Here is a 14,053-nt window from a genome sequence, read left to right as displayed (position 1 = left end):
GGGGGGACGTGATGACATATTGACAGTGCGGAGGAAGACATATGGCCTACCTGCGGGCCGGATTCCCATGTGTTGCTGACCATCCAATACAAAGCTTCCCATTGGCTGACCCTCTGGACTATATGCTGCTCCTTGGCTCACTGAAGGATCAAGAAGAAAACCTGATTGTAGTCAATCGTGGACACAGAGGAGAAAGAAGAGAAGACATACCAAACAATCAGCAATTGTTCCAGTCTCAACACTGAAACACTATATACAATATCTTGGCTGTCGCTTTAAAAACAGGTTGTGTTTTTATGAGCTGATTATGTTACAGGACTATAGAATAACAATGTTATGCAGGAGGCCTAATAAACAAGTTGGTTAAGTCAGTCCTCTTGCACAGGATCTGCTTCTTTACTTACCTTTAATGCAGAATGGTGGAAGTGCCTCTCAGCACTAGGTATTTTTCTTAATGAAATAAGGACCTAGTGTACTCCTTACTAATTATTTAAAGTCGAGCATTTGGAGTTGGCAATGCAAGACACTTGTGGTCAAATCTATTACTATTTTAAAACACAAAAACATACAGTCACTTACTCTAACGTGTGTGGACATCACTGCTCATGTTTACAGATACACTTTGTATTTGGTTTAGTGTTTTGTGTGGTTAGTTGCTTTAGGGTCCCCCCCGCCTTTTTTTTTTTTACCTGTTAGAGGAAAAGAAATTTAATGCCACATGGGAAGATTTTCCCAAAGGCTTAATAACCTTTTCAAATCTTTAAAGTGAAGCAGCAGGCGAAATCACCATCAAGTTAAAGCCCTTGTTAGTGACAACAGTCATCACCACATGGAGAACAGTTTTATCCCATAACCTCATTGCAGGAAACCACAACTCCCTCGTAAGCTAAGGAAATGCATATTACAAAGTAGAATGATTAGCACTGTACCAGTTGTAGTTCTGAACAGTTACGGCTTATGAATGTTTTAAAAGAAACTAAAAAAAATAAAAAATAAAAATGTTGCTACAGAAATCATGTATTTTAACGGGAATAGATTTGGTGCATTCTTAAACAAAAGTAATAATCTTTTAATAATTTTTTTTTGGTCAGTATGGTAGCATGTCAGACGGTAGTTGCATATTGTGAATAGTCAAAGCAAATGAATGGATACAATGAGTTTTACAGCTAGCCCTACAGAAGTGAAAGCAATGCATACACCAAGGAGTTGTGGGTAGCAAGAAAATGAGATTGTCCTGCTGATTGGATGCAGACAAGCAATGAGTAATTCAAGAGCTCACAGTCAAACAAACTGCTTGTGGCAATAGTACTTGTACCCAATTACCAATTCAGAGAGAAAATAAAAAGCAGTTTCAGTAGAGTCAGGGTGGGAAATCTCCAATTAGCACCAATTAGTGAAGTTGCTTCCTACAGCGGAATTCTGGGGACATAAGAAAAAATAATCTCCCAGAATGCCTAGTTGAGGCATTTATTTACCAGGTGATGGGACTCCTGAAGAATAACTTGATGAGGATTTGCGCCTGTGGGACTTGAATACAGATACTACTTGGAACTTGCCTGCTCGATTTGACTGGTCAATCATAGGCTGTACTATTCTTCTTCTGGCATTAATAAACCTAAAACAGAACAGAAAGAATAGAAGTCCATTCATCAGCTTGCTTCTGTCTTTTAAGTACACCTTTGCTTTAACTCTGGCAGGGATTCAGTGCGATACAGCAGCATGTAAAAAATATATATAACTTCACTTTAGAAGATTTCCCTCAAAGTGCTCAGAAATTGTAACTTGTTAACATGCTTATCTTACTAGCCAGTTTAAGACTGGATCTACCAGAAGGCTGTGAACAAGTAAATGTGAATGAAAACTTGTGTTACAAGACAACTGTTTCTCTAACTTCTTAGAGTAACTAGGAACCTGGTTAAAGTTCACAGGCTAGAAGACTTTTTTTTTCTTCATCATAGGGGATTCAGCTACCCTTGCAGCTGGCCATAAATGAAGACCAGGCTTTGCCACTCTGTGCTTTCACAAGGTATTGTTAGGTCAGCAAAGCCATCAATTAGGCTGTCTGAAGTTTTATCACCAGCACAGCAGCAATAAGTGCTGGCCCAGAAAGACTTCTGCTCTTCTGCAACTCCTGCAGTTTAAGCCTGTAAAGTCAGGGGTCATTTAGAGGTCAGTGCCAGCTGGGGGCGACCTTTTCAGCCAAGAGTGGGACACCCAAGGCAGAGCATTAAGCAACTGCTGACCATAAACTGAGGCACCTTTCAACTCAGTAGAAAGAGGGAGTCATAGGTACATGTGTTTAATATTAGGCCCAAAAGAACTTTTCCTCAAATCAGGTACCATAGCTGGAGTAGTGGCCGAAGCGTTTGAGCATTAGGTAAAGCCAGTTGTTTGGCTAGTAAGCCTGAATTTAATTTGGTTGGTAACCCACAAAAAAAGTTTGCATATTTTCTGTTAGTTTAATGCACAACAATCCACATCAGCTCAAACCCAGTAAAAATACCCCCCCCCATATTATTTATACAATTTATTCAAAACAAGGCAATTTTCTATGGCTCACAAACCACACTTGTTTTTATTTTTATCCCTGTTCTTTGTGTTTTAAGAACACTTTCAAGCTTATGTTCAGGTTTTGTCTGGTATTTCACAGTTCAGACTTCAGTCTAGTGACCCTTAAGGAGTGCTAATGAAGTTGAATACTAGTGTTTAATCCTCTTCAGAAATACTAACATGCTCATCATCCAAAACAGCCTCCTTAGCTGCCATTGGGCCTGATCCAAAGTCCACTGAAGTTAATGGGAGTTTTTCAGTCAATAATGGAAAATTCAATTAATCAGCTCACTTCGTAGAATTCTAACACTTACACAGCTGGGCATCCGACATATACTATACTAGCCACTGTGTTGCTCCCCTCAGGTTAAAGTCCATCAAAGATAACAAAAGACAGTACACCTTTGTTTAGATCTCCTGTAATCACACTGGTGGGAATTCCATTAGACAGATGCATAAATGCTACAAATAACACCAAAGGGCTTTTTTGCATCTCTATGTTTACATCCAAAACAAAGGCATTCTTTATTCTTCAAGGAAAGTGTAGCTCAGTTGTCAAAAATGTCATCCTGCCTCTGAATTAGTCAAGAGGAGACTTCAAGTATTAAAAATAAAAACAAAGAATTGATTCTGTTGCTCATTTCTTCAGCTAGCAGTGATTTCAGCTTGGTGGAGGTATTTCCTACTCTAACACTGTGACTTCTAGACACAGTTTCCGTCCCCAAAGACAAAGGTCTCTGATAGGACTTAATTTGCTTAGCTGCTTTCCAGCAATGTTAGCACGTTGACCAAATGGGGGCTGACCTGAACCTTCTGTATCCAGCATGCCTTTTATCAGCTAAAGTTAAGGCCAATAGAGATTAAGAGAAAAGCCTGATAAGACTGTTTTCTCTTCTCCTATGAGCTTCTAATGATGTATACAGATGGCAAGGTTTTAAAGAATGCAGTGAGTGCTTATTTGGACGGCCTGTAAAAAATCATAGACAAGAGACCCTCCCCCACTTTTTGTCTTCTGAGCCCCTATTTTCTTCAATCCAGCCACTCTTTAGGGCAACTAAATTGCTTTTTCAGTTTTTATTTAAACCCCAACCACTTTTATTATTTACATCTGGTGGTCCCCTTATTTATGTCCCTTTCCACTTCCCTCCCAACACTCCCTTACTCACAGGGCTGCAAGGCATTATGGTTCTTCAGTCTCAGCAGGAGAACTCCACACTGCCTTCAAACAAATAATTAAGGGGAAGGTTAAAGGTTCACCTAGAGGTCATAGCTTTGGATACTGGTCAGAATGTTTACATTAGTAAAAAAATGGGCGTCCTCTGAAGTGGTTTTTCAATGGGGTTTACACAACAATGCAGGGCATTGAGAACATTTTAAGTCCGGAAAGTAAAGTGACTCAACTGGCTCACATGTATGAGCATACAAAATTTGGTTTGACAGTGTTACGTATTCAACCAGGATACTGGCTTTATGGGATGAATTCTGAAAACCCAGCCTCTGTTTCTGCATGCACTTGTCAGCCGTTCACTTCCAAAGGAAGACATTTTGCCCTAGGTTTATTAAACCCACAGGAGTAATTCTAGCTCTTCTGTATGAACTACTCGATGATTCAGGAGGTATTTTTTGATGAGGAAGCTGAAGCCCTGAAAGTGAGCCCCCAAAGCTGTACTGCCTTACAGAAAAAAATCCACTAGGGAGACATGTACTAAATTATAAAGCCACATATTTCCAGTAAATGCTGAAAGACCACCATAGATATAATTGCTAACGAACATAGCACTTGAATTTGAACCCTACTTTCTAGGCGCTCCTTTTTGTTCCTCCAATTTTGCACATACAAAAAATTGCAAGAGCAATTGATGTCACTTAGACATGCAAGTACCTTGCTGTAGGGGGCAGGGGTACAGTCAAGTACCTGGACATCTAGGTTTTCAAAGGAGCATAGGAGAGTTAGGCACCCAAATCCCATTGAAATTTAATTCCCTTTGAAAATCCCAGCCTAAAATTGCATCACTTATGCCCTCAAGTAACTATATCTGCAAAACGTCATCTGAAATTATTTGTATCAATAAAACTGCAGATGCAAAAGCAGATGTAGAGTTCCGTTCAGGTTGAAAATCAGGTCCAATATTCATTAGCAATGACTATATCACATAAACTGCCAGCACAACTGGCAGAAATGCACAGAATAGTGTTTGTGTATTATAATTTTCATGCACCATCAATGTGAATGATGCATAATAGAGAAATGGAAGCCATAGTCCCTGCCCTAGAGTCTAGACTTTACATTTTCAGAAGGCTTTTCTTTTAAATGCCTCAGGGTGTTATTTTTGGGACCAAAATAAAGCAAGATCTAGTCCTCGCAAAATATTTCAGTTCATGTATTACAGAAACACTGTAACGTTACTTTGGCAGAAATGTTTTTAAGGGATATTACAAGACCAGTGAAAAAATTAAACAAAAGTACAAATAACACTATTTTCAGCATTATTTGGGCCCCTATGAAACAAGAATTCACAGCTCTGTTCCTTAGCATTAATTGCCAACCTTGATGGTTGCTTTCACCCAGCCAGCAAAGACTGAAAGGGAAAAGGTGAACGAATCATCTCCAATGGAGAGAACTGCTCTATTATTAATCATAATAATTATTTGTATTCTAGGAGCACATAGCAGTTCCAACCAAGATCAGGGCCCTGTTTCACTATGTCCTGTACAAACACATAACGAGAGACATTTCCTGTCCCAATCTGAGTAGCCAGGATAAACAAAAGGTAGGATAAAGGTAGCATTATTGTTGTTCCCAGTTATAGAAAAGAACTGATACGGAGGGAGATTAAGTGACTTGCCCAAGGCCATACAGGGAATCTGTGTCAAAGCCAGAACGTGAACCTAGATTTCTCCACTCCCCATCCTGTGATCTGTCCAGTCCACCATCCACATAATCATCTTTCCTCTCTCCATCCATATTAACATTCAGGCACATTGGCAGCGGTGTAGGAGTGAAAGTCACATTGCTGCTATATGTGCCATACCTGTTCTGGGTATAAAGAGGGGACTTCAGCCTCCAGGCTGTCAATTTGATACCTTTCACAAGCTCTGCATTCATACACATGCAGAATTTGGCCCTTACCCTGGAATGATAAACGAGGCATGTATTGTTAAGGAGAATACATGTAATTGGTGTACTGTGTATAATGCAACTCTCACTCCCAACATCTTGCAGATTTCAGATTACCACCCCTACTAATTCAAACAGTAGGCATTGGCTATGAAAGGAGGTATTTCTGTTAACATTGTTACATAAAGCAGTCACATAAATGACACAGGGTCAAAATCTATTCGCCTTTCTCACTCAAGTGGTTCCACTTATTTCATTGGAGCTTTTTGTGTGAGCAAGTCAAACAGGATATAGATCAACATGTAAGATGACGTGGACATTTAAAAGAAATCTCATTACTTGATAGTGTTTTATCTGTGCTCAGCCAAAAAAGAGCAGTAGCGGTAAACTAGTGAATTCTACAGTTTGCAGAATATCCTAAGTGTAGTTAGGCATTTTGCTTAGGCAGACCAGCTGACCTAAGCTTCTTCTCACCTCTAATTAGCACCATTCTAATATTTGTAAAAATTGCAGCTATTCAAATGACATCACTGTTTTTTAAACACAAACCTGTGTTCTATATTTTGTAAGAAGTCATACACAATATTTAATTGCATCAATACATGTAGTTACGATATTCTATCCGAAGTCACTTCAGAATGATTTTAAAGTCACATTTACCTAATACATTTTAATTTTATGATAAACCATTGTTTATTCTGCTAAAATTTCAGAGAAATACTAATGCAAACTGCAAAAGAAAATATTCAGAAGATACAGATCTCTTGGTCTGCATGCTCAAGCATGACACATTAAAATACAATTTTTGAGGTTTGCCACTGGTTTCATTGTACAAAATTTCATTTTGTAAGATATGGCTCATTCCATTTGTGAGTCAGTCGGGGATTAGTATCTGCAAGTGCACTAGATCCTGCACTGACCTATACTGGGCAGGTTGCTTCAACCCCACTGTAAGGCTATTGGAGGAAATTCATTTCACCTGCATAAGGCCATAACAGTCTGGTTTTACGTGGGTGAAAAACAGCAATGTTTGGAAACATAAAATTCATCCCCAACCTGGGACCAGACTGGCTGGTTGAAGCACAGAGTGGCATTCAGCCTCAGTCACTACCTTAGGTTATAGGCTGGCAATGTGAGACCTAAGTGGTAGAGAGGATCTTGTGCTGGTCCTCCACAGCAAAGTGAATTTCCCTTCTTGAGAAGAAGGAGGTAGAATATGAGGCCACAGAGTTTAGCTCTAAACTTCATCAGTATCACTATGCTCTCTTGATTCCACTTAAAATATCCATAACAGACAATGACATGTTAAAATAACAAAAATTCTTTACATCAATCAACTCACTGCATTCATAGAAAGACCCTCAACTCTTTAACACTGAAAAAAAGAGAAAGGAATAGATCAACAAAAAGAATACACTTCCAGTCAACTCCAAAGATTAAATACAGCAGTGCCTTGTCTCAAATTACATTGTAAGCTGTTTGGGGCAGGAACCATGTCTGCCTGGGTGTTTGTAAAGGACAGAGATCCTGACTAAAGATTCAGAGTAGCAGCCGTGGTAGACCGTATCCACAAAAAGAAAAGGAGGACTTGTGGCACCTTAGAGACTAACAAATTTATTTGAGCATAAGCTTTCATGAGCTACAGCTCACTAAGGATTGTGGCACTAACTTAATAACAACAAGTAATAGTAATTATAATAATAATCATGTTAATATATTTTCTTTATTATTAAATGTGAGATCTGGCCTATCGAAAATTCACACCCCTGAGAGATGTAGTTAACCCAACTTAAGCCCCAGTATAGATACTGCTAGGCTGATGGAAGAGTTCTTCCGTAAACCTAGCTACTGCCTCCGGGGGGGGGGGGGGGGAGGACTCATTACAGTGAAGGAAAAACCACTTCTGCCACTGTAGCAAGTGTCTACACTGAAGCACTACAGCAGCATAGTCTGTCTGTCATACAAACAGAGCCTGATTTTCAAAGGCTTTTAGGCAGCTAAAGATGCCTCTCCATATCAATCCAGTCAATCCAAATCAATAGGAGTTAGGCACCTCACCTACTTAGGTGTTTTTGAAAATCCCACTCGGCAGCCAACTGCAGCTTTAGGCACCTAAATACCTTTGAAAATCTGTCCCTTAGTACTTACGAAAGTTACCAGACTGAGAGCCCTGGAGCCTGAAGTCTTCTACCCAGCTACTAGATACAACAGTGAGCGTGTTACTGCAAGTTTTTCCACAAAGCTCAACCTATGTGCCTCAACCCTGAATTAGGAGGTGTCAATTCTAGGGGTAAGATAGTAATCCGGGCTCTGTGCCCTTTCATAGTTTTGGCCCCTACCATATCAGGTTAGATTACAAGCCGCTAACTAAGAGTAAAATTCTCTGCATCCCATTTCCACGACCCTGAGCCATCCAGTGGAATCTTTTGAAATATTCAGTGCTCCATGTATCAAAGCAAAATACAGTTTTGTTTTGAGTAAAAAAAAATTGTTGTTCACAGATAGTGGTAGGAGTAAGTAGTGATAGTTTGTTCACAAAATATAATACACTTTTTTTTTTCCTGGCAGGTTTGTTTAACATCATTACATGGCACTTAACACTGCATGAAATGGCTGTTTCCACATTGCCCCCATTCAGCAAAGCCCTTCAGCCTGCGCTTAACACTCACTGGGATTTAAACACGTACTTCCGTTCATTGCTGAATATGGGCCTAAAACAGGTAAAAACTCCAATGTGTGTAATTTTTGATGGGAGAATTAATCTTCGTCCTAATGACATTTCAACATTCAAACTGTGAAAAATGTCAATGTTTTGGCTAAAAAAAACTTTTTTGGTTTTCATTTAAACTAAGCCCACTGTCACTCAACAATTTTCTGAGAAAAAACGCATAATTTGTCTGGTTAGTTGTGAAATCTAATTATATTTTGTGAATTTGAAATGAAATGGACAAAAAAATTCACACGGAAAAGTTTTCTAATTTCGTTGTGATTTTTTTGCTGAGCACTGTTCATGATGCTTATGTATGTGACTCGTTCCTACCATACCCTGAATGTGTAATCTCAGAGGAACAGAGCTATCTGGAAGTGTGGAATCTGAGAGACTAAAACTGCAGCAACGTTTTAATATCTATAAAAATACCCCCCCTTTAAAACTATTCATTGTTTATCAATCAGATTTTTATTTTTGCAGCTGAAATCTAACCATCTTGGTTTGTTTAACCTTTTCACTCTAGTGTGTGTTTTGAACTGACAGAATTAGGTTTAGGTGTCCTTTTGTGTATGTGTGAATATATAAAAATGGCTGATAAACCCCTTGTTTCTGCTTCACTGACTCTATGCCACACCTGTTTGCCAACTCTTATGTGCAGCATTCCTTATAAGAAAGTATAAAGCTGAATGTAGACACTTGGATGTGAGCCACTCAAAAAGGCTTCCTTAAGTTAAGAATATTGAGCAGTGGAGTCACTTATATGATTGATTTTCAAAGAGGGGAAAAAAGAGGGAAGTATTTCTTGACAAAACTTCTTAACACAGGATTGGATAACTTTATTAGAGGCGTTGTAAGTATCCCAGGGAAGATTAGGCTATTTTAAAAGTGGCAGGGCTGGCTGCCTATTAGATAGATAGTCTTTGTTCATTGATGGTTCCACAGACCTCTGCCATGTCTTGTATGTCACTTGTAAAAGTATCACCCTAATAGAAGGTGGCAATTTTGGAAATTACACTATGAGCGCTCAAAAGTCTGTGTATTTCAGTATTGCCAATCCCAAATGTTCAAAAACCATGAGACAGGATGCCCAAAAGCATGAGAGTGACTTAAAAATCATTATATATATATATCTATATATATATCTATATATAGATATATATATATATCTTTATTTACCTTCTGGTTTTTTGAGACTTTGGGGAACACTTGAGTTACATTTTCAAGCATTTATCCACAAGCATGAGGGCTAGAAACTTACTTTAGAAAGAAAGAAAGAAAGAAAGAAAGAAAGAAAGAAAGAAAGAAAGAAAGAAAGAAAGAAAGAAAGAAAGAAAGAAAGAAAGTCAAGATTCTCACCTAACCACTTTTTCTCTGGGAGATGGGACTTAAGTTAAACATGAAATACCATGAAACTCCTGATAAAATCATGAGAGTTGTCAACACTGGTATTTATTTAGCTCACAGAAAATGTGTGTCTTTAAACATGTAGCTCTTCTACCAGGTTATATTCTGGAGCATGGGGAAATGATTGGGCTCAAGCCAAGAGTTTGAGGGTTTTTTGCTTTGTTTTGTTTTAACAGCCAGTGCTTGTAGTACATATACTGAAAGTGCAAATGCTACAGAGTTACACTTGTTTATTCCATACAGTAGGTGTTTGCACATGTGGACTGTATGGGAATCTCCCCTCTGCAGTAGTTTGGGGGCAAGAAAATGAAACCATTTTTTTTTGTAGACAGAGAAAGTGAAGACTGAAACATACAGTGTTGACCTTAGGTTTTGCAGAACCCAATACAATCATCACTCCTGACTGTTTTCCCCCATTTCAACGGGCACACAGTAATCCCTCGTCCTGGCTGCCTGCCTCTGCCCACTTCCACATACTTGTTTATGTGCTCAGTGGCCCCTGGTGACCTCCTCCACTGCATGTAGCAGGAAGCCAGGAGGTGGAGCCAAAACATAGCTTTCCGAATGGGACGTGCAGATGGGAGAAATCACTGTGTGCTGTGACCTGCTGGAGTCAGATGGGACCATGCATGAGAATATGGGATGGTGCCCTGGCTCCATGGCTGGTGGGCTGAGTGCATATCTGTGTCCTTGGAAGAGGGGGACCATACGCTAACACATAGGTCACGCAAGCCTAGTGTTGCCACTTTACATATGTTGTCTAATAGTCATATCCTGTATGCAATTAATTTGAGAGTGCAATTAATTTATCTGAGTAAAAGTTGTATCTTCATTGCTACAATTCCATTTTGGCCACAAAAAGTGAGCTAGTCCATGACTGAGTACAACCCCATTTGTACTTTGTTAAATTGTACAACCCCAGGGGATTGCATTACCCATGATTTCAAATATACTGTGAAACCCATCATGAATGAGAACCAGTTAGAGGAATAAATCTGTTAACAGTGAGTTTAATGAAGAATTCCCGCTACACAAAGAAACCTCTACACACAGATTTTTCATTATAAGCTTTCATGATATTTTAACCTAGGTAGGAAATTATCTTTTATTTCCCTTGGAATTCTGAATGATAATAAACACAATTCAGTGAATGTAATCACACCTCATACCACATAACAAAGCATCCCAGCAGGTCATGATTTTTGTAGCAATGTCTGTTACTCTTTCAGAATGCCATCAGATTATTCATATATGGTTATTTATCATGCACCGTAAAACCGATCTTTCAAAGGTACTTGAAAGGAAGGGAGGAGACAAACAGACAGAGTTCCTTAGCTATTCATATCTTAAAGATAAAATGCTAAGTCAATAGACATAAGTTGTAGTATATTACCTCATCCTGTACTTGATTTATTGCAAATGGGAAGCAACTAGAAACTAAATTACTTTGAAAGTTTTACTACTGACATTAAAATTCCAGGTCTGTATACATACATCTTATGGAGACTCTGAACACAATTTTAGCTAATTTGGCATGTACTCTACTTTGCTTGCACTGGACTGTCCACATTAAAAGTGAATTCAGACCTTTCTATTGATTCTTAACTAACACTTGAATTTCAAGATGTGTTATTTGTCATGTTAAACTCACAGGATGAGATTTTGAAAACTGGGAGCGGCTAAGTGTTCAGCACTTTCAAAAATCAGGCCACTTATTCAGGCCCTTAAATGCAGATTTGGGATCCTAACTTTGGGCATTTTTGAAAATCCATATTTTTGTAATAGTCAATCAAATTAAAGTCACTTACAGAAATTCCTAACTAGTTTATATTCAGTTTTCAGCTATTTATAAATTAACCTGAAGGAGAGAGCTCAGCTATAAATTTAACCTCTGTTTAACTTTGCATCTTCATGATGAACTAAACATATTCATTCCAAATCCTACTTCTCAGCGGAAACGACCGAAGTATTAACTTGCCAAAAATGCACAAAAATGTTTAGCAATTATGTATTGGATGTGTCTGAAGAGATCAAGGTGCACTCACATGTCCCATGTTATGGATATCTCTGATTAGCTTGTCATCTATTCTGAAGAAGATGTAGCTCGATTCGCCTATGCTGTGTAGCAGGCCAGCTGTTAGCTGTCTGTCAAGCACCTAAAGTGGACAAGTAGTCCAGGAGCAAAAATGTCACTCCTTTGATCTGGCAAGGAGCAGCTGCTGATTTATAGAGTAGGACTTTGTTCTTCCGTTCTATTTTACTTTCTTTCCTAAGGCAGAACCACAAAATCCAGCAGACAAAAAAAAAAAAAAAAAAAGTGCCGTTCTCTGCAACATCAACAAGCTCTGACAACTGCAACAGGGTTTTTCTTGGCCCTAACAAAGCTCTCAGGCATCTCCTTTGACGCTCACCTTTCCCACCCACTCCCCCCCCTCTTCTTTTTGCAATGTGGCAGTTATTGTTTAATTCAGCTTCTGTAAATGGAATGGACTGTGGCCAGCAAGCCTGGGGCATAAACACACCTGTATGAAAGAAGCCTTATTGTAGCAACCATCTACAACCAACCTGTACATGCACCACCAGTCTGTGAGTTCAGAAGGAATGCTCCATTTACCCTGACAGCAAATTTTGTCCAAAGTGAACTATTCTTTGTAGCCACTGTCCTGTCTTGGCCATGCTTGTATATTTTTTTCATTGTCATTAAAGCTTCAAATCTAAAGGAAAAAGGATTAGGCTGGGAAATATGTATTTTACCTATCAACCAGTGGACCTTAGGAAATTGGATCTTAACAGCTTAGTTTACAAAAACTACAGCCAAAATAAATGTATAGAAACACACGACTGAAAGTCTGAGAACTGCTGATCCTAAAGATGTTCACACTGATGCAGAGGCAGAGCTTCTGTGGCAGACACTTCCAGCTTATATCAACCTCAGTTTCTTTTTGAGAAACATTTTGGGAAAAGGTATTTAATAAGCAATGGATTTTGGCATGATTACAGTCAGAACATCACCTTGACAGCATGGAGTAAAGTTCTGTTCAGGGTCATATTGCAAGGAGCGGAGCAGCTTCTATAAGGTGCTGAGTACCCGAAGTGGGGTGTTGAGCTCCCATTTCTCCCACAGAAGCAACTGCAGAGTCACCTCTGTGAAGCTGACCCCTTCATCCAGTCTCAAGTTTATTAAAGGGAAAAAAATTCTGTAGGCCACAAGCAGATGCCGCATGGAGTTACCATGTTAAGGAGTGCATAACCCTGCGCGTAGAACGTTTGCTAAGAAGCCAGTATGTGTTCAGCGTTTCAGATGGGTGCGTACCAGCTATATGCCATACTCAGACTCCTTAATACTGCAGGCTGACAAGAGGAGGAAAAGGGTTAAAAAACAAAGGGGGGGGGCGTGTTGAGTGAGGAAGAATTGCAGCACCACTATCTTCCAAGATGAGCACATGTTAGCTTGTGGAAACAAATAAATACTTGCACAGCCAAGGCCCTAAGGGAGGCAGGATAATGATGATCTTCTACAGCATAGCATAAAATGATACATTAAAAACTATGTTGTCAGTGGAACAATAGAATATTAAGCAACAGTCCATAATAATTGGAGAATGTTTTAATTTAGCTATAGATAACTTTCTCTGGCTGGTGGCTACTAAAGTATACATGAGAGGAAGGGGAACTAGTGAAACAATTAGGAGTAATGGACAGAATATATATATATATAATCTCAGAACACACACCCACACACACCCATGTTACAGCTCCTATCACTGAAGTACCTAATCACTTCCCAAGTAAGTTGTAGCTACATAGTTATGTCCATACTTTTCTACTCCTTGCCCTTGCTTGGTTATGGGAGGCTCTGCTTAGGTTTTATATACATATATGATCATGTTCATTTCACCCCTTTGATCACTCCGCTTATGGCAAGCAGGCTTTATCAAAGAGCAGAGTCTTGAGGCTCAGCATGAGTGCCTGGCATGTTCAAAGGTGTTATCGACATGAGAATTGCTAGCTCAGTGGGGCAGGCTTTTCTTCAGTGTCTATACAGCGCCTAGCATAATGGGGTCCTAGCAATATTATTATTCACGAGTGATGAAGGCAGGAGGGATGTACTCAGGTCATCCCAGTCTCATGCTGATAAAGCCTTTATATCTTTCCACACCATTGTGTATTGAGTGTATCCTATATGTATCACCGAAACAATGTTTTAGGACCACCTTAGATAGTCTATTAAAAACTTTATTGCAAGTGTTTCTTTTAATGTTGTGCCTATG

The 14,053-nt window shown here is 39.2% G+C and overlaps 1 protein-coding gene across 3 annotated transcripts in view; it reads right to left on the bottom strand.

Annotated features, from left to right (window-relative positions):
* The window catches only part of MEIS2 (Meis homeobox 2), a 187,089-nt gene that overhangs the window by 6,741 nt on the left and 166,295 nt on the right, over positions 1–14,053 (bottom strand). For all 3 annotated transcript variants that reach the window (XM_073348868.2, XM_073348866.2, XM_073348867.1), the window contains exons 10-11: positions 1,557–1,615; positions 51–161 (exon numbers count right to left, since the gene is read on the bottom strand). In XM_073348868.2, the coding sequence (XP_073204969.1) occupies positions 51–161; positions 1,557–1,615 (170 nt within the window). The remainder of the gene's footprint in view (positions 1–50; positions 162–1,556; positions 1,616–14,053) is intronic.

The sequence above is a fragment of the Lepidochelys kempii genome, chromosome 6 (genome assembly GCF_965140285.1).
Source record: "Lepidochelys kempii isolate rLepKem1 chromosome 6, rLepKem1.hap1, whole genome shotgun sequence".
Classification (NCBI taxonomy): Eukaryota; Metazoa; Chordata; order Testudines; family Cheloniidae; genus Lepidochelys; species Lepidochelys kempii.
The sequence above is the reverse complement of the archived record's forward strand: the minus strand, read 5'-3'. Positions and strand labels throughout refer to the sequence as shown.